The sequence below is a fragment of the Aptenodytes forsteri genome, unplaced genomic scaffold (genome assembly GCF_000699145.1).
Source record: "Aptenodytes forsteri isolate BGI_AS27 unplaced genomic scaffold, ASM69914v1 Scaffold272, whole genome shotgun sequence".
Lineage (NCBI taxonomy): Eukaryota > Metazoa > Chordata > Aves > Sphenisciformes > Spheniscidae > Aptenodytes > Aptenodytes forsteri.
In genome coordinates this window covers 154,672-175,879 of record NW_008794885.1, presented here as the reverse complement: position 1 = coordinate 175,879, position 21,208 = coordinate 154,672, and the positions used below count along the sequence as shown (strand labels likewise).

At 38.6% G+C, this 21,208-nt stretch overlaps 1 protein-coding gene across 1 annotated transcript in view; it reads right to left on the bottom strand.

Moving 5' to 3' along the window:
• Positions 1-2,402: 2,402 nt before the first annotated feature.
• Positions 2,403-21,208, bottom strand: part of SOS1 (SOS Ras/Rac guanine nucleotide exchange factor 1) — a 54,790-nt gene continuing 35,984 nt past the window's right edge. Inside the window, exons 10-23 of the mRNA XM_009274824.1 lie at positions 20,905-21,032; positions 19,273-19,928; positions 14,190-14,271; positions 13,453-13,575; positions 12,801-12,904; positions 11,450-11,672; positions 10,646-10,765; positions 10,143-10,305; positions 9,666-9,783; positions 8,131-8,303; positions 7,024-7,140; positions 6,593-6,857; positions 5,395-5,513; positions 2,403-3,995 (exon numbers count right to left, since the gene is read on the bottom strand). Of these exons, the coding sequence (XP_009273099.1) occupies positions 3,501-3,995; positions 5,395-5,513; positions 6,593-6,857; positions 7,024-7,140; positions 8,131-8,303; positions 9,666-9,783; positions 10,143-10,305; positions 10,646-10,765; positions 11,450-11,672; positions 12,801-12,904; positions 13,453-13,575; positions 14,190-14,271; positions 19,273-19,928; positions 20,905-21,032 (2,886 nt within the window). The 3' untranslated portion in view covers positions 2,403-3,500. The remainder of the gene's footprint in view (positions 3,996-5,394; positions 5,514-6,592; positions 6,858-7,023; positions 7,141-8,130; positions 8,304-9,665; positions 9,784-10,142; positions 10,306-10,645; positions 10,766-11,449; positions 11,673-12,800; positions 12,905-13,452; positions 13,576-14,189; positions 14,272-19,272; positions 19,929-20,904; positions 21,033-21,208) is intronic.

The following is a 21,208-nucleotide window of genomic DNA, read 5'->3' as shown; positions in this document are numbered from 1 at the left end:
TCTGTCCCCATCTTTCTTATAAGCCCCCTTTAAGTATTGAAAGGCCACAATAAGGTGTCCCCGGAGCCTTCTCTTCTCTAGGCTGAACAACCCCAACTCTCTCAGCCTTTCTTCATAGGAGAGGTGTTCCATCCCTCTGATCATTTTCGTGGCCCTCCTCTGGACCTGCTCCAACAGGCCCATGTCTCTCCTGTGCTGAGGACTCCAGAGCTGGATGCAGTACTCCAGGTGGGGTCTCACCGGAGCAGAGTAGAGGGGCAGAATCACCTCCCTCAACCTGCTGGCCACGCTTCTTTTGATGCAGCCCAGGATACGATTGGCCTTCTGGGCTGCAAGCGCACATTGCTGGCTCATGTCCAGCTTTTCATCCACCAGTGCCCCCAAGTCCTTCTCGGCAGGGCTGCTCTCAATCCCTTCATCCCCCAGCCTGTATTGATACTGGGGGTTGCCCCAGTCCAGGTGCAGGACCTTGCACTTGGAATCCTAGCACTTCCAAATTCCCAGAGGGCTTTTCTGAGCTAACACACAACCATGACACTCTGGAAGAAAATGAACAAACCGAGGTTATGCTCCACTGTTGCACTAGACTATATATAAAGTAGAGACCTTGAGGTGAAACAGCACAAATTGTTAAGTACTGCACCTATAAAATTCTGCTGACCTCTATAACCCTGCCTACACAGTTTGCAGTTGTTCAGGCTGACTTTTAGCCATATATCAGCACTCTAGAGTAATACAGCAACTCACCTAGCCTCCACACAAGCATGCTTCATTGTCCAGGCTACATCATCATCCCAGGCCACACCAGACCATCCAGGGTCATTTTACCAAGGAGACAGATAGCATCATTAAAACGATTTCATTTTCTATGTGACAAGTATTGTCAACTAATGCAAACATGGTCCAAATAAAAAGTCATTCCAGATTAAATTATTAATACAAATAAAGCTGTCATTAGACGAACCAGTGGCTTAGCAGTTGTACTCAACTCCTATTCTAAATCCAAGAGGTTTGATTCTCACTGTGTCTCTCCTGTTTGCAGCTGAGTGAACACTGTGGTTTGTGCACTGTATGACTGACCCATTCTGCTGGGCTCCAAAGCACATTTAAGTTAGGTTCTTGCATGGTGACCATTATCACCTGTTGTCCGAGTACCTTACCAGTAAAGGACTTTTATCCTCAACCATAAATATGAGAAACAGCATTCCACATTTCACAAAGGGAAACAGAGACCTACTGACATTCAAGAAATCTGTTGATTAGCAGGATCCATGCAAGGTCTCTCCTTCTAGCTGAGCAACCTAACCACTGGATCATTCCTTCTGCCTGGTCTGCTTTGGCTGAAAATAGCACAGACAAGAGCGTACAGAAGAAAAGATACAGATCAGAAAGTCTAAACTTAAGGAGTTTTCCCTGGTAATCCATTGATGAGCTAATAATTTAGATGACATTGCGAACAGTATGCCCATCGTGGTGTTTATATCCAAAGAACCGATAACCTAAACTACGTCTCCTGTAGCTTGAGGGTTTTTACAAAGCTCCCATATAATGTTCTCCTCTGAAGACGAGGTTTAGAGATCTTTACTTTTTCTTCTTTTGCCAGGAAAATGTTTCAAAACAACATTGTTAAAGACATCAAAGAAAGAGTACAACTGACAAATTTCAACATTTGACTATGATGAAAACTGCTGTTCTTGTTGATGAAATCAGAACACTTTCTAAAATGTAATGACCACACTAAAGGATCAAGGGGCACTGATCAATGGCATTGCGGAAAGCATTAAAAAAGGGGATTTCCGTCATCATTTGACTAACACCATCTCTAATGACACAGCTTTCCAAGACACTGAAAGCATCTTCTCTTCTTCCAAAGAGGAAATGTGTTAGAATTTTACTTTGACCCACAAGCCATATTAACTGAAGATGAGATACTTTACGCTTCACATACATACTGTAGTAGGGATTATAGAGCTTCTTTTCTTCAATAACTGTCATGCATTACTGTCACAGCATCGTTTAGAGTTGAAGAGCAGTACACAGGTTTATGGATAATCCATGTCATGATACTTATATCAGTACATGTTCCATCATGTGTATTTTGGGCATAGAAAGCTACTGTAAAGATTAATATAAGTTTGAATTTTTCTAACAAGTGTCATACAGGAGGTGTAAGAAGTTTTGTAATGCATAATAATTCACCTTGGGAGTAAACCAGCTTCTCAAATATTACTAAATTATTACTTTGTAACACATGCCAAAACCGACTTCTCTTTAGATTCTCATTACTCAAATACATACACTGAACTAGGAAAAATATGTGCCACAACATATGCTTTTATCCCCTTCAGTGCTTAACCAAAAAAATGAGTTGTACATTTGTCCGTATAATAATTTAACGTATGTCAGCCAAACATATCTGTATCTTTATTTCAATTAAATTAAAAACAATCTGCAAGTATATTTATGCAATGTTCACTATATACACATGATTTATGCAACTGCAAGGCAATTCTATGTATGCTGATTAATCTATTGTTAGTAAAACATGACAATAGCTATGGAAGTTGACCAGTGAGTGCTCCTTTTCACAAGTGACTGTTTTCATGGCATGACTGAAAAAGAATAGCTACTAGCCATGAAATGGATTATCAGTAAACCTTAAAAAGAATGTGACATAACCTAGCAGAGATTAACAGTCTTCTAAATGTAGTATATTTACTTCGGATGGTAGTGCTGCTTTTTAAAAAAAAACTTGCTGTCATCTTAATGATGTAAGACTTTCATCTGCTCTATCTAAAGAAAGCAATAATTAGACATTATGCTTCCTGGCAAAAATTTATTTTTGAACTGGCACCATAATATTTCAGAAAATAATAATAAAGTACCTCTTTGGTGAAGCCTAGGTACCCCCTACTACTCATTGTAACAACTTGTAAACAGGACCGCAATACAGTGCTTTGCCTTAATTCTAGCTCAGTTAGGTACCACAGATCTTCCTCACAGTCCTCCTCATAATTTTAGGAAGGTATTTTAAAGCAGGGAGTAAAGCAAAGGAAAATTAAGAAGAATATAAAGTTCCCTGTTTGAGATTTAAAAAAAGTGCATAATGTTTTCATTCCAAAAACTGTGCCACTGCATGGAACTGATGGATACAAGACTGTTTTCCTTCCTGTACTGGGCATTATTGATCATTACACAAACACAGTCTCTGCTCATTGGCCAAAGAAGTCTCTCAAGTCTGTTTTCTGGTACAATCAGTTGTCCAATTACTTTAGAACAATGTCCTGCATACTAAAACAAGAATAGCAAGTTAACCGGTTTTTCCGTTAGAATGTCTGTTTTTGCAATTCCATTTCTGTACACTGAATTTCCAATCTATTGGAGAGTTTTTAGTGTTTGGCATACACATTGCAACTCCTTGGCACCACCAGGTTCAGTGCATCCATTGCCAGCAACAGACGTAGCACCAGGAAAATGCAACTCCCAGCGCAAGGGATAGTTCAGGAGGAGTGGGCATTCTCCAGCAACGGTGGTCCGTCTCGATGCATTGACGGGTGTGTGTGCTCCCTTTTGTAAGTTTTTGGAGGAAGCTTTGGGATATGTTGAGAAGTGCTTTGTCGTGGAGGAACAGGTGGTCCAGCAACAGAATGGAGGTCCACATCTTGCGGTATCAAAGGTGGTGATGGAAGATGCCTCCGTGCTACATGTGGAGAAGGTGTCTGAGGGGCAGGGGGAGTAAACGGAGATGGACTGTTTGGGAAAAAGGTGTTACCAAGTTCGCTTTTTCTTCCCAATGGTGGAGGTTGGAGGTGTAGTGGTGAGCTAGAGAAAACATCTGGAGTTCGCACAGGTTCTCGTGGTGGTAACACAGGAGGGCTTTCAGGGGGGTCAGAGATGCAGGTCCGGTCAGGCACTGAGTACCTTGGTGAATACACTTTAGAGGTTGGTTGCCTAGGAGGGATTGCTGGTGGGCTGTCCAGGTGCGCAGAAGTAATCTGAGGTACACAAACATTTAATTCAATAAAATTTTAGAGTGGCAGTAAAGAACAGGACACTGCTGTGAAATGGAAGCAGAGCTCCTGCACTGCAGATTGCTCTTATCCAGTTAAAGAGGAGGCACAGTAAGCAGGTGCAGAATGAAGATGGGGAGTAAGGAAGCAAAAGGGAGTGGCGGTGCCTGAAAAACCTGTTTCTCAGAGTGATGCAGTCAGAAAAGACTGAGACTGGATGTGCAGGGGGAGAGCAAGGGTATATCAATACATGAGTTAACAGCCAAGGATGGAAGGAATGAAGATGCACAGAGAGGGACAAAGGCAAGGCAAAGAATGGTCAAAGCAACAATTTCCACACTAGTTCCAGGTCTGCTTGCTGGGTAGGTCTGAATATCTTCCACCACCTCCCCAGTAACAAGCACTTGGGGTGGATAACACCACCAGATATTTCCCCAAGAAAATGCGGAAAAAGGAGAGGCAGATGATGCTAAACGGGGGGGGGGGGGGCGGACCAAAACTATGCTTAGAAGAGGGAATTAAGTAGTCAGAATTATTGAAGTGAACAGTTCCCAAGCTGCAGACCACAGTGACAGGGTAATTGGTCTCCAACACCCTATCACGTATACGATGTTTTCAGTTACATTTTGGTAGGAACGTGATGTGTTCAACTCTTCTGGCTGACAGCAGTCACCTGTAGTCTGAAAACAACTTGCTGAAGAGCCATATACAAGCCCTCTTCAAAGGCATACAGGCTCCTAAGTAATTTTCAGTGAGATTTTCAAATCCACCCAATTCTCTGAAGTCACAAACCAGCTCCCACTGAAATCAAGAGACATTTGACACTGTCTGCAACAAAGGCTGGATCAGATCCCAAATGCCAGACGAAGGCAAAAGGAAAATGTAGCAATGGCTCAAGCAGGCAGGCAGACAGGACAGGTAATCAAGAAGGGAAAGAAAGCACTGAGCACCACAGCATCAGAGTGAAATATTCTAATGAACCTTTTCAGAGGACTGAGGTGTGTACATCACTTTCCATCATTACTGTTCTTCAGTTCTTTACCCCCACTTATACACCCCAAAATGATACTCTGGGACAATTATCACAGATGGAAACATCTGCCTGAAGCCTCAAGTTCTCACAGGCAATGTGAGGGCCTGAGCATAGCGGATCAGTAGACAAGAGACATTTCTAACCCTAAATTCAGGTCCCATGTGTTAATTTTCATTCATTTGGGATCAGGACATAATAAGGCAGAGCTGTGAAGGCTTGAAATACATGGCTGCTTACTCTTTCACATACAGTTCCTAAAAAATACATGTACTATCTTTAAGAGTTAATTTTCTATCATACCCTGCTACCCTCTGCTCCCAGAAAAAAATGCCCTTTTTTCTCCTTACTTACTTTTGATGGAGAGGATTCAGCTGGGGCAGACTCTGGTCTTCTTCGTGGAGGAACTGGAGGGGGGACATGAGCTTCATCTGAATTTTTGGTAAAGTTTATGGATGACACAGAAGCAGATCCTAGTGAACATAAAAAAAAAGTCCTGATAATGATGAACCTTTGTTCGACTCAGTATATTTCCTTTATTACTGTCAATAAAGGTGTCACAAATAATAAAGTAATTGCTCATAAAAAGCAGCATGAATCAGGAAGGTGTTAAGAAAGACAATGTAACAACCCTCTAACTTGCAGCTTCCAGACAAACTGCTTTTCTGAGCTGCAATCATATCTGTGGCCATCAGTTCCTGCACATCCTTGAGACCAAAACCACACCACAAAGTTGTTCTTGTATCACAACAGCACTAGAACAGTATCCTGAACCTGCAGTTGGTGGGCCAACCCAACAAGGAAGAAGTATCTTCTTCTGAAGAGGTATTGCAGAGACTGGGCTTGGACACTCAGCAATGTCACTGCTGTGCTAAGCAACTTCTGCTTTTAGCAAGTCATTTCACCTCCTTGTGGCAACCAGCTGAACACAGGACTAACTTCGTACTTCCTTTGAAAGCCCTCATTCATGAAAGGAGGCTACATCCACTACAAATTACTGAAAGCACACCATAAAATATGAGTTTCCCTGTATGTTGGTGAAGACAGAAGAAAAATAGGTGTCGATGGGTCCTGATGGATTTAAAGCAGGGAAATACTGATTTTAAGTTCTGCAGGAAAACCATCCATGTGTACTGAGACCAATTCGGAATGGCAGACAGCAGAATAAGGCACCCACAAAACATGCATTTTTATTCTCGTTGTTTACCATCAAACAGATACTCACCGAATACATTCACCACATATATATGGCAGCAAATCCCACAAATGTTTGTTTGGGACATATATGGGCACTAGAAATATATCTCTGCCTTCTGTTTTGACAGTTTCTCCAAAGACATGTAATACTCTATGTAACACACTTAATTGTTCAGTTTCTCCCTTTACAATAAAAACTTATTAAAAAAGGAGTAAAACACTGGAAGTTTTTGCTGCCACAAGGAGACAAAAGCAACTATTTCTATAGTCACTTTAGAAGACTAAACGTGATTTCACCTGTTTAACACCACAAAATTTAATACACATTCTTGGTAGACTATCTATTAGCACCTACTTGCATGAAAAGGACTTGAAGGATCTGAGTCAAACACACTGCAGGCATCTGTAGTACTTGAAGTAGCAGAAGCAGGGGGAGGGGTCAAAGGTGTTCGGGGAGAGTTTGGTGCAGATGCTGTAGTTTCAGTCTCGCTCTCTGGGATGCGGCTGTAACTAATTTTCCTTGGCTCCTGTTGCAGGGGTGTAGGATGTCTCATGGTACCTGGCCTTGGATTAGAGGGACGAACACCTGGGGACTTGAGAGGATAGCTGTATTTTTTGGGCTGAAATGACAAAAAAGATAATATCAAACAAAATCAAAAGGCCACAATATCACCTAAAGGTAGCTTTGTATTTATGAAGTTAGAGATCTAAAATGACTTCTGCTATCTGTGAAAGACAAATGTAAGCATTTTTTGAAAAAATTTTTTAAAAAAATTGAATACTAACAAATCTTGGTGGAGGCTTGACATTTCGTGGCTCTATCTCTAGTGACTTGTTGAACAGATAATCTGTAAATTCTGTCTCCATGCTGTTTCCCATTGGATTCAGGTTTTCAAAAAATCTCTGAAATACATGAAGGTAGAAAACTTGTCAGCTAAGCTACTTCTTCGTAGCTTAGTACTGTTTGTTTCTACTGCACAAACGATCCCAACTGTTCCAGAGAAGAGAGAAAATGCTAGAGTCAGAAGTAATGATCGATTTTTAAGTTATTAAATCTGTTGCCAGCCCTTTGCTGGGCATTGCCACTGCTATGGTTGGCCTGAAAACCAACTGTGCAAGTACCCTAAATACTTTCTGCAGTGCAAAAATCAGACCAGGGTATCTCAAACACCTTCAGAAGAAGCTGTATGAAGTCCATCTTTACACTGATGCAGGGAAGACTGCTCTCAACGCATTCTGTCAAACCCTGAGGAGAACAAATAACAAAAGAAAATTTTGCAGAATCTCTTAAGATAACCTGTCCTATGACTCTCTGAAAGTATATAGCTCAAAAGATAATTAAAAAAAAGTAAAGGAAGAAAGGAAAGCAAACAGAGAGAGGGTTGCTTAGAGAACACCACAGGCCAAGGAGAACAAATGCCAGGAGAAAGAAAAACATGAGCATCATCACCACCAACACATGATGTAAAACGCAGTGCTATCAGGTAAACCTGGAAACATAAGGCAGTGTAACAGAGGAGGAAAAAGACAACTGGAGTCACTGGACAAATAAACGCAAATGAGTGATGGACAGTGAGAATCTGGCAGTTTCTGTTCCTGTTTAACACTGATCAGTAAGATCTACCAACCAACATCCCAATAGCTGGGGAAAACAAACAACCCAAACAAAAACCCCCAAACAAACCCAACAACATGCACCAAACTGCAAGCATTGAACTTTCTGCCCTTTCTTACAGTGAGACCTGACAGAGATTTTATGACAGGCCTTCTGCTCGTCTCTGATTCATTCTGATTGAATCCATGTGAATTCAGTCTATCCTTATGGTCTATCATCTGACAGTCTCGCCACAAAAGTAGCTCAGTGCATGGACTCAAGGAAATAATGCCACTTACCCTGATGTCAAATTCCACTCTTAAACAATATGGCTGGTTCTGGTACTGCTGTATCTCTCCTGTTATTTCAGCTACCTTTCTTCTCTTGCTGAAGTTTATAAGTTCTTTCCCATGTCGCTTTAGAAATTCAGGGTTGCCTTCTTCTGTTTTCAAGATGTTAGTTAAGTAAATCCCTAAAGAGCACACAGAAGAGGTTCTCAACACATAGTACAAAACAAGGAGGAAGTCACATGACTGGAATACAAAGAATTCTTAAAGAATTTAACTTGTGTATTCTAATTATTTAGAAAAATTGTCTGTTAGGGTCAATAAGAGAATCACACCTAATTTTCAAATAAGGGCAACAATTTAAATATTTTAATATGCCTTTCCCAGAAAGCTGCCTTTTTTGCATCAAAATCTCAAAGTCTTTTGAGATTCTACTTTTCAGGAAGCTAACACAACTGAACACTATTAGCATTTTGCAAGACAGGAGTACACTGAACTCAAGTGCTTTCTCTCAACTGTTCTGCCTCAGTTCAGCTCTACTCCATTAGAGACCCCAGCTAAGCGCCAAAAAATTATTTTCAGGTTTTATTCTTCTGTTCCACTCTCCGCTCCTGGCTTCATGATTGCATCAAATCATTTGAAGAATAGAAAGAAAAGAGCGCTCTCAAGTCCACAGATAATATATCTGGAACTGCCACTACGACTCTTAAGTATAACTTGAGAGAAATAACTGAAGCTATTCACATGTGATCCTGCTAATCTCGACTCATCTCTGAAGCAGGACAGGAGATTTCTTAGTTATCTTATCTTTCTTTGCAGAGCTCTGGAATATATCTTTCCCCAATCTGTAAAAGGCCAAAAAAGCCATCAACACTATTTTCCTTCATTTTTAGCCTGAAGCCTATGCTGGACAAGTGTAATGTCCAGAGTTGGAACTGATCTGCAGCAAACATCCAAGTAGCTTGCTAAAGAACAGGAATGCCATGTGCTTAACTTCACAATTTGCTAAACATCAGCAATTCCAAGCAATCTACTTGAAAGAAGAACTGTTAAGTCTGAAAATGAAGAAGAGGCTTTCTTTCCAAACTCTGTTTTTGTAGAAATAAGACTTTTTAATAGAAATAAGACTCTAGTTATAAGAAACTATAAAAATTAAAACTCCAGCTTTAAGAATCCTTGGAATTCTTGATGGGGAAGAATCTTTCTCTACTAGTCAATGGCAATAATATTTCTAATGTGACTGCCTTCCATTTAAGGCATTTATGGTCACAACACAGTTCAAAACACATTCAAAGTAAAAATGAGTAAATATGTAAATAAGATATCGCAGATATACTTATTTTTACTGCAAATAACATCTGCAATTAATAGTCACTTTAATTTTTCTTTCACATATATGCAATGAATGTCTGGGCACCTGAAATTCAAATGCAACTGTCCTGTAAAAACTGACTTCACACTATTGTTCATATTCTGTTTAGCGCCCTAGCTCAACACTTTCCAAATGTTTATGCGTGATACAGCTCATTTGAACCAAACGTACTTACCAAAAAAAGGCACACAAGGAGGATTAATGGACCTGAGTTTTGCCAAGTATTTCTTATAATGATCCTCACTCAGCTCATAAGCTTCTTCTAAAATCTTCTTCTGGCGACTTGGAATTTGCTAAAAAGAGAGATGAAACAGGTTGTTTGCAAAGACAGGGTAAAGGTGTAGCCCAGCAACAATACTGAGAAGTAATGGTCTCCCACTGATATTTAAGTCAGTGACCATGAGGACAGTGCCCCACCATCTCAGGATCTTGCTACCTTTTTCTGCCTTTCTTAAGTGAGGATTGATTTCTTGCTTCTGAAACCAAGAAAAAAAAAACCCTCTCTAACACCCTGATTGATTCATTTGTTGGGGGATTTACCTTCCTTGCTCATTCTTTGAAGGACATGCTTACTGAAAAGACAGGCTTTTAGTGTAGCTAAGGTGCACTGCACTACACTTCCATACCAAAAATGGAAAACATTTCACTGTACCTCAAATGTGTGATCCAACCTATACACTGCTGCGGAGTTCATAGCGCTGACAATCTCAAGGACACCATTAAAGTTGTTTAGCTCTTGAAAAACTTGCAGGATCTCAATTATCCGGCTCACTACAGTTACTCTTTCCTCTAGGTTTTCTGTTTCTACAATGCATCTAAATACACAAGAACATTTGATTTTGTATTACAGCGTTGATGAGTTTTCCAAAATCAAATATTAAGTCGCAACACAAACAAATATGAAAAGTTTATCAAATTACTTGACACAGTTTTGAAAATGTTTAGAGAATAAACATTTGAAAATATTCTAAGAATAAAAAGCTGAAACCATTACGGTAAAATTCTCGCAGGGACCAGTTGTAGCATCTAAACACACTAAACACATCTAAACTTAAAACTGGAATTCTCCCAGAACAGAATTTTTCACAGTATATCCCTGAATGGACTGTAAATGTCCAGAAATGGAGTAGGTGCAGATTCAGGAAAGTCACTTACTTTTCAAACCACAAAGTGAGGTTAGTTGTATGCCTTATCATTTTGAGAAGGTTAGGAGAATTAATTTCTTTATCTTCCTTTGTCCACACACTTCCAACTAGTTCAGATGGTTGCACAGCTCTAGAAAAGTAGATGCATGTATCAAAAAATGTAATTAAAAGCAGGGCAGATTATATTATTTTCCCAAACCCTCTTTATCTCCAGTGAATTTGGAATTAATATTTGGAAATAAATTCTTAAGGCATCACTTCTCTTCTATAATGTTAGGCTCCCCACATGACTAAGCGATTGGTATTTCTACGCTTCTTTTTTAGTGTGTAAATATTTCTTAATTTATTTGACAATTAACCACACCTCTGTTCATCTAAATGAAGAATGAAGTCTACATCTCATTCACCATAATAAAATGTGAGCTTCCAACGCCTGAACAACCTCTCACAGACAGCTGGTGAGATCTGACATGGTCCATAATTTGCTTCACAAACTAGGATATGAAGAAAACTGATTTAATTAATGTTCATACTTCTCAAAGGTTGATCAGAAAATACCAAGAGAAACCTGCAGCACAAAGCAATTAACAGTATGCATCAGTCACATGTACTGCATGTTAACTTGGGGAGGATATGAGAAACACTATTTTTTAGATTTTTTTTTTTTCCCCTCTGAAAAAATAGCAATTAATATACAGCATTGGTAAAGTCCCTTGACCTACCGTGGGGCTTCACAGCAGGGGCCCGCAGAAACAATTTCATGCTGGAGAATATTTTGGTTTGTGTCATGTGTTTTTCAATGGAGGAAAGTTACCTGTAAAAATCTGACTCAAGTAAAGTGAGCTGCCGAGCAATTTCTATTGGATGCAAAGTGAGCAAGTCAAAAGTCTCTGTGTGTCCCGGTTTGCTTATGTGCCATTCAATCGCTGGAGGTGGGCTCTCAAAAGTAATGTTGTGACTTGGCCCAATGGCTTGTGCCTGCTTTTTCCGGTTGATGATCTTTGTGATCGACTCAACCCATTTCTTCATCGCTTTGCCTGGCACACAGAGAGAAAATTACTGTTTAGTTACTCTTAATACTGTTTTTCCAAAGAGGTCAGTGTAATTTAGAAATCTTTGGATTTAAACCCAAAACCTACTAAATTAAAGCAACTATATATTCTTTAGAAGTGCATAAGTGGTGTTCTCACACAAGTCTCAAAGCATCCGAACATATAGAGAAGCATTCCTCAGACAATGCTGAGCACGCCAAGTTTGCCCAAGGACAATTCAGAACACCCAAATTAGGCTCCTGCTCCAAATCAGGTGTTTTCCTTTCTTTTCTGACTTTACAATGAGTTTATGGGAACTAACCTTCCTTTGCCCAAAATGCACTTCTGTAAACACCCTGAACTTTATACTTTGGGCAAGAGTACATGCTTACCTCAGATAACAGAAGGGCAAAATAACAAACAGGGAGAAGCTTCTCCCTCTACTGCATTTAGCATCAAAGCTCAGAATAAAAACCAAAGGCCAAATGCCTGTTTAGCTCTACACCGTAAGAATTTCATGCATGAGATGGGAAGTCCATTGAAAATTTACCAGTAACCCACATTAAAATAGCTGGCTCATTCTCTCCCTCTCTTTAATTGCTAAATAACCATTAAATACTTCTCTAACATAACATTTTCCTACAAACTGCTCCTGAAGCTGTCTCAGTTTTTCTTACAAAGGAAGAGGAAAGACCTGTACAAACACAACTGGAAGGTGTCCTACAGGTCTAATATGCACTGTGAAATAGCTGGAAAACCCTCACTTCAAAGAAATAGTGGTTTCCACCATCAGACTTAAACTATACACAGGGGTAATTTTTGTAAGAGGACAATCAAAGCAATTACTGTCTTGATCATTACTCAGTTATTATTTTGCATTATTTCAGTCCCTTTATAACAAAACCAATACTTATTTATCAGGATATAAATAACATTCTTCTGAACAGGGGCCAGACTTTGAATAATAGTGGTTTTTTTTTTTAAATTAAGGTTTATTTTATATTCTTTGTGAAGTATTTAATAAGCAGTCCTGTTTTTCTTTATCTGCTCAGCAAAAGGAAAAGCGATCCCATTCCATACCTTTGAAAAGGGATGCTTTATGATAAATGCCAGCACTTAAGAAACCATAAGTACCTCTTACTGTTCCAATGAATTCCTCCAAACGTTGCAGAAGATCAGCATCTCTTTCAAAGTCATAGAAGTGGTGTTCTACCCAGTGTCGACATACATTTAATACTCTGCAAAAGTAAAGGGTAAGTAAGCACTCTGCAATACAGTCTATCTTCATGTCTAGCATTTGAAGGCTTTTAGTAGGCGAGGGCTCACAGGAATATCAGAATCAGCAGACCAAAATCAATTATTCTACTGTCTGCATTTCACCAGCAACCAGCTATAAGCGTTTTTCTACTCTAAAGAAGTCAGAGTAATGCTATTGTTCATAAAAAGAACATTATCTAAAGTGTTCTCTGCCTACCTCTTTGTGGCACACTTATGCTGTATAGCCTTGCAGAAACATGGATTTAAAAAAATGGCAAGCGTAAGAATAATTTGCACGCTAATAGTCTGAAACTCAGCACAAGCCTTTACCAAGTCTTTTCATACCATGAATTCAAATTCCCACCAGCTTTTCAAGTAGCAAGGTCAAAACAGCTGACTGCCCATGCACGCTGTCTATAAGCATCTACAAGAAAGGCTGCTGGTATCACAAAGAGCCACCACATCCAAAAGATGGTACTTCAAAAGACTTAAAGGAAGTCAGTTTGGCTCACACCGATGCAATACTCACCGTAGCTGCACAGGTTGAATGTACTCTTTCCTAAATCTTTTCAGCTCTGCACTAAGAGGCTGGTCTCCATTCTCCATAGCAATACGATCAGCTTCTGTTGGCTCAGGCTCTGGAATTTCAAATCTAGCACAGAAGATGCGTATAAGCACTAGGCTCCTATTACACTAATCTTACTCACAGCATGCACAAATAAAATGTTGATTAAAAGATAGCTCAAAATTCAGAACATTTCCACATGTCAGAATATTACATCTTGGTAAGCACATAGGAAGATTTGCTAAGGTCAATAATAATACAGTTTTCAAAGACAAAACTGTGGGATGCTGGAAGTTACTGGAGCTACCTGAACGATCCTAAAGCTTCTGGATATAACTTGCACATTTTACATGCAATCTTTGAATCTGACAAATTTTTAAAAAGTGTTTGGAGTGAATCAAAACCAACTGGAAAACAAGAATCTTACAAACTCTATTCCAAGTAAAAATAAAAGTAATAAATTTTTGCACTTCCTATGAACAATATTTAACAGTAGCATACCTTTCTATTAGCAGACTCAGCAACTCTTGAGGTTTACAGAAGGATCTATATGTTGTTAGAAAAGTCCGAACAAAGTTGGGATCTAAGACAAAGAATAATTTTATGCTCGTGTCAGCAATTACCTATTTTTTTTTTATACTTTAAAATAACTTTAAATAAATTTTTGCACTTCCTATGAACAATATTTAACAGTAGCATACCTTTCTATTAGCAGACTCAGCAACTCTTGAGGTTTACAGAAGGATCTATATGTTGTTAGAAAAGTCCGAACAAAGTTGGGATCTAAGACAAAGAATAATTTTATGCTCGTGTCAGCAATTACCTATTTTTTTTTTATACTTTAAAATAACTTTAAGTATCCTTTAAAATTAAGGATGCCGGCCTATCAATTTACAGAGAAGATGATGTAAACCAAAACTGCTTTGGTAACAATTCAGAACCTCTTAAAATAGCAATACAAAGCAGAATTTTACAACAATTTTTATTCTGTTGAAAATTCAAAACAATGACTTTTTCTTTCCCTTCAATTATTAATAGACTGGATTCTTTTTCAACAATTTTGAAAATAATAAATAGATTATTTTATTTATGAGCCATCTAGTAAACAACTTTGGTTTTGACAATGATCAGGACAAGATAACTCAAAAGACATAGCAAGTAACTTCGCATTGGATAGAAATGGCCTCTTCAAGGGGAGAATGTTTTCCCTAAACTGATACAACTGATAACCAGTTGTGGTTAAGGCAGGCTAGGTATTTTTTCAGCTGACAGCTACACTTTGAGGTTATATTTCACTTCAAGAAAATCAACAGATTTCATTTAAATTGACTAATTACATATCAGTTCCTTTAAAATATTCAAATGCATTTTAAAAACAAGCAAGTATTCAAAACAGAAAACCAAAGTATGTCCCTTAATTACAAAAGCAAAACCATTTGTTTTCAAGTACGAGGAAATGCAGTGACAGCACTCTGGCACTGCACAGAGCTGACTAGAAACAAGGTTAACATTGTTATCACTGACAAAATTAATGAGTGGGTTACAATGGCTTTGCATATTAAATCCATATACAGATTTTAAAAACAAACCCCAATTGGTAATTTTTCCTAACACAGAGTGGCTGAAGAGGAGCACACAGGACTTGAAGCAGGAGTTCCTATAGGCTGTAATGAAGAAAAAAAAATGCCTGCATTATTTGACCTAACACTATATTAAGCCATTAGACTTGTTTCCTGGAATATGGGTTTTTAAGAGCTTTTTTAAAAATCCTCATTAACTATTTACCAGCATCTTGTACATTTGAATGAACATTCTACCTTTCTTAGATCCTACTAAGGTCTTCATTTGGGCAACAGTTTACTGTAATGTGTCACACAGATTAACCATGTATTGTGTAACACAGCATTTCCTTGCATTTCTGTTGTATGCTAATTCCCATTTCTTAAACAATTGGCTATTCTGCTTTACCCTCTCTCTGTCCTTCATTACTCCATTTTTCTTATCATAACGCCCCTCCCACCTCTCCTTGAAACTGTACGGTTTAAAATCCTTTTCAAAGGCAAAACTCCAAATCCTTTTGCATGAAGAATGTCATCCCTATCCTCATCATGAAAATATACAATTTTTCTTGTCCTAAAAAACAAGTATAGAAGTAAGCACAGTAACTCATGTTTTCATGGCTTGCATTCTGTACACAGCATCCACTCTGTATAGATTTTTGTCTACAAGAAAAAGAAAGCCTCCATAGCAATTAACATTTTCAGATCATTGCAAGTTCTGAGTCATAGCTATTGTTATTTACAGGTAGGGTCAGCGTTTAAATCCACAATACATACTGAATTTCAAACGAAGTAGATCAGAAAATCAAGTCTAACCTTGTTATCTTACTAGCAAAATCTGTAACTCAAAATAGTGTACAATATATGAGCAAGCGTTAAAAAAAATACAGACAACACTAGTTAGTCAGGATGTCTGCTCATGTGATAATTCTCTCTTCAATACAGCCAATTTGAAAGCTAAAAAAGAACAATAACTTGTTCTACAAGGATTTATAAATAATCACCCTTGAATTCCTTAAGAAAGGAAACGGACACTATGATGACGCACAAGCACTCTTAACATATCAAAGCTTTAAAAATAGAAGAGCACTGCCCTATAGATAAAAAAATGCCACGACTTTCAAATCTTGGTACCACCTAACCCAGCTGCTCTTAAACAAGAATCAGGCGAAGGAGGAGATAATGAACACAGAAACACATTAAAACAAGTAAAACCCACCAGAATATGCAAATAGGATCAGAACCTGAATTTCTAATCGAAGGGCAGTTTCTCTCCTGTAAAAATATATGGAAAGCTGCTTTTGCAGAGGAAATTTCTCCGTATTTCCACCACAGGATGGTTTGGACAGGCTGCCACACCTTGTGGCCAGGTGGCCGTCAGGGCTGTGTCTCTGTCCTAGCTTTCGCAGTGGCTGGATGCCTCCTACCCTCAGCAGCGCTGCTTCGTTAGATCTAGGCTACCAGCCTGTCCCTGTTCCACAGCGAAACAGAGAAGTATGTCAGCTGATAAGCTGGTTTGTGCATTGTCAGGGAGGTGGAGGAAAAAAAAAATAAAAGGTCCAACACCTATATCTACAAATGAGAGGGACTCAACAAAGTTGAGACCTGATTTGACTACCATCTGAACACAGCCCATATACTCCTCAATACACAACTAACTAAACTGCTCTTCAGCTACTTGCGCAAATTGGTACCACCTCTGCAATTATATCTGTAATTATTCCTTATAATATTTGACCTACAAATATTCCTTATAGATTTGACCTACAAACCTAGAGAAGAGTAACAGCTACGATAAATACTGTCTTTAGACTATCAGGTCAAGGGCTGCCATAGCCAGTCACACCGTATTTGAGAAAAGTCGCCTCAGAAAAGTAAGGGCTTTATATTCATATGCCAGAATAGCAAGTCAATAAATTCTTTTAAGATTACAATCACACATACACAATCCTACGTGGGGCAAAGAAAGCATTTCTACAGTCTGTAGCTGTTTGGCTAAATATCACCAGAGTACTCATCTTCCCATGTCTCCCAGCAAAACAGAAGCCTTGAACTCAGCTGATACGCATACAAAAGAAGAACTAAAGGGTTACTATGGAAAGTTGTTGCCCTGCTCACTGCATCTCATAAAATGCAACAAAACACTGAATGATTTACATAGTAAATGGACCTTGTTTCCTGTACAACAGAGCATTTTTGGCTGAGTCACTATATCTCTATTTCTTTGTTCCCCTGGAAAAGACAGCACAGAATGGTTAAAACGATGACATTTTTCCTCATAGAAAACCAATTATAAAACAGAAGGTAAGATAAAGGTGTTGAGAAATGACATGCAACCTAGCAATTCAGCATCAGGTCCATGTACATTGCACTAGGATCTTTAAGGCTACAAAGACAGACTAAATACATCACAAGACAACCATTTTTATTCTTTTGGTCAAAGTCTTTCAGCCTATCTCACAGTACCCACTTTCTCAGTTTTGTCATACAATAATTTGGTCAATGTCACACATACCTACAACATTAGGCTTCAAGCAACCTACTTAAAGCTTTATTAAATAGGGGCTGTTACAAGCAGGGATTTAAATGACTGTGGACAAAGGTGGATCTAATCAATGTGAATTCTTCCTTGATGTCCTATGTGCTAGAAAGGCCAAAAAGACATGCAGATGCAAAAAAACAATACAAGAGACATATTTCAACAAGCCACATAGTCCTTAAAAACAGGCCTTCCAGGTTTATGGAACTGGAGAACGTAGTTTGTGGCTCCCTGGACAGAGATGACATGTGGAGAGCACTGCTAGCACCTGGAGCAACACCAAGGCTACGGCAAAGTCCCAGCACATATGGAAAGGGCAATTCTCAATGGTGCACAAGTTAGCCAAAGCAAAGCAAATGTTCACAAGGGCACTAATGAAGTACTATTTTTGCTAATTCTCTGCCAAATACAATGCTAGCTTTAACAGAAAAAAAAGTGTCTTCCTTTCTCTAAGGCTGAATTGTTTTATTTTAACTTCAAAAACCATAAAATTGTGTCATAAATCATGTCTGTAAAATTCGAAGCCAAGAGCTAAAAGTTTATAAAGTTACAAGAAAATGAAGACAGGCACAAAACTGCTCTGGTAAAAACTGCCAGCACGATATTGCATTTGGGTTTCTAATAAATCTTAGGAAAGCTCAACTGAAGGAAATGTGGAGAAGAGCAATAAAAGTAGTGGAGTGAGCAGATGTATTTACAAGCATTTTAAAAATAAACAAAAAGTACTAAACTACTCTAGTTATATTTGCTTACTCCCCAAACAATTATTCCTGGTCTATGCAGGGTATCCAGGACTGAGCTGCAGAAGAACCATTTAGGATAATCAGAGTGTAAACAGTAAAAAGAAAGGGGGGAAAAAAAAAAAAAAAAGAATCTACAGTTGAATATGAGAAGCACTAATACCAAGATGCATGAAATTTTAGAATAACTAACATACAGGTAGAATCAAAAAAATAACAACAAAAAAACCCCAAAGCCCAAGCCCATGCTTTTCAGCACAGCTTATGAAAATCCTGGGAAATTATCAAGAAAAACTCCACACACTGAGGTTGGACTGGATGATCACGTAATTGCCTTCGATGTACCTTCAACACAAACAGAAACTCAAAGTCAAAAGTCCTTAAATCAAATCCGCACTGAAATTCTGACTAAGGCAAAGTTCCGAGGCCAAATTATGCAAGTGACTGCTTCTAGCAAGCTGGTATTTGATCTTTTCATTACACACCAGCATGGACACAGGTAATAGCTGATAGAGTACAAGCCTTAACTGAAAACACTGGGCCCATAATTCTTTCCCACAATGCTGGTGCTTCATGTGCCACCCAGCTTTGGAAGTCTCGAGGGAAGGCAATTCTTGTAGCCTGGGGCATACAGGAAAAAGTATTGTCTAGAGCTCAATTCCTGCAGGCCCCCACCCCCCCATCCCGTCCATGAGAATAACCTTATGCACATGCATATCCCACTACGTTCAGCCAAACAGGATTCATATTTTTAACTACAACAGCTACAGAGGTGCATATTTAGATCTCAAAACCTTAACTCAAAAAGCATGTTAGAATATGTGCGCTGCAAAGCATATTTGCTTTCTACACACTTTATATATTTTGCTGCATATATTTAACATAGAAAGAGAAGCATAAACTAGTCACCACCTTGAGTTTTGGCTATATAAATGAAGTGCCTCACCTGCATACATGTGGTAAGTCAGCCTCTCGATGAGCTTGACAACAGTTCCTGCCTTGATGATGGGGATTCCAGATTTGGGCTGCATGTTTTCTTCAAACACAATATTCTCTTCAGAGTCGGGTTCTGCAAATCTATAAAGCTCAGGATTTGGAAATCTCATTTGCTCCTCTTTTTCTTCCTGCAACATTGTTACATCCAACATCCTTTCCAGCGTGCTTCTATATTGCAAAGATATCAATGCTGCCATCCAGTTGTTTTTCTCTTCAGCTGATTTAGCAGCAAAAATAACACTGTTCTCATCTTTTAAGATGATTTCAAATGCATGTCTGTACTCATTAGTGTCGTCTTTATCATTGATTTGTACCTTTCGCATGAAGAACTTTTCTTTTAGACGATATTCTGCGTTGCTAGCACCAGGAAGTCTTGGCTGGCCGTGATTTGACTTACAGCAAATCATCAAGCCATCAAATAGAAATATGTGTCTCTCATGCTTTGCTCCTACACGCGTGAGTGTTCCTTCCATGATGAACTCGTTACAGCATTGTCCAATGTCCTTACCCTCCCAACCATCAATATTTTTCTGGATTTCATTCATTTTCTTAATTGCTAGCTGCTTCCCCTTCATCTGCTGAGTATAGAATCGGCATGCAGATTCACTTCAGTGACGGATGGGAGAAAGGCAGCCTATTAGTATACATGTATTTAAAAACCACAACCACCACTAACAGTAAAAACACAAGATCACCTTTCTCAGTGGTGAGAATTCCACTGAGAATGCAATTTCAGCACTCAGTATCAGCACCATTGCAAGCCTTGACTAACGTTTCTCTTAAGTACCGCATCTGATAAATTTTCTACTTATCTTCTATGCAATAAATGTTTTACCTAAACACAGGCAACCAGAAGTAGGCAACCAGTTAGTGCTTCTTAGCCTAACAAACGACTAATTTCCATAGCCAAGAAACAATTTTAGACTGCATTAATTTGAAAGAAGCACATTCAGAGAAAATAAGCTGTTAAATGCATTCATGTCCAAGCCTAAAGATTACACTTTGCAGCACAGAACTTGTTTGACAAAGAAAATATTGAAACAATTTTAAGAGCAAAAGCAAAGTTTTAACACGTTTAAATAACTGGATAAATATTAGCATTAAATCAAACAGCAGACAGTATAATCCAGAATTTGCTACAACAGTGCAACTAAGTACTAGTTATCTATGTATCTATTTCTATTATCCAGTGGTAATTTTAACTAGCTATTGCACAAAAAACTCTTAAAACTAAGTAGTTTCAAATTCAAGAACATTCCCTTCTAATCACACAGAAATGTACTTTTACAATATTTTTAGGTGGATATTTATTATCTGAGCATAATTCACCCACAAATGCCATAACTTTCCACTTACCAGTGAATTTTCAGAACGTCTCAACTACCAGTATGCAAGGACACATAGAAATTAGAACAGCTTTAAAACAATAACAAATTATCTTGGCTTTGATGTCACTTCCTCTGAAAAAGCAGGCTTGTCACAAACTATTTTGTTCATTGTTTACTAAAAGAGGAAACTGGGAGCCCTGGATTTATAGCAAAGCATTAAGAGCAGAAAGCAGGAAAAATGGAAACATGTTTACCTAAGCCTTCGTTTTGCAAGACTTTTGGAGCATATCCGTTCCATACTGCTTTGAAGATTTAGTAGGGCAGTTATTGCTTGCTTTAAGCACTCTTTATCCTCTTCATCCTCACTTTTTTCTTCCAATTGCTGTGAACATTGAAAGTCAAATACAAAAAGTGTTACAAACATTTTGGTATACGCAAATCCAGAAGTTTGACCTAGGAAGAAGAAATCCAACCATCTCCTGATTTTGCATGCTCCTGCTTGTTATTAATGAAATAACCAGGTGCATTACTGACACAGGCAAGAGACACAACTGTCTG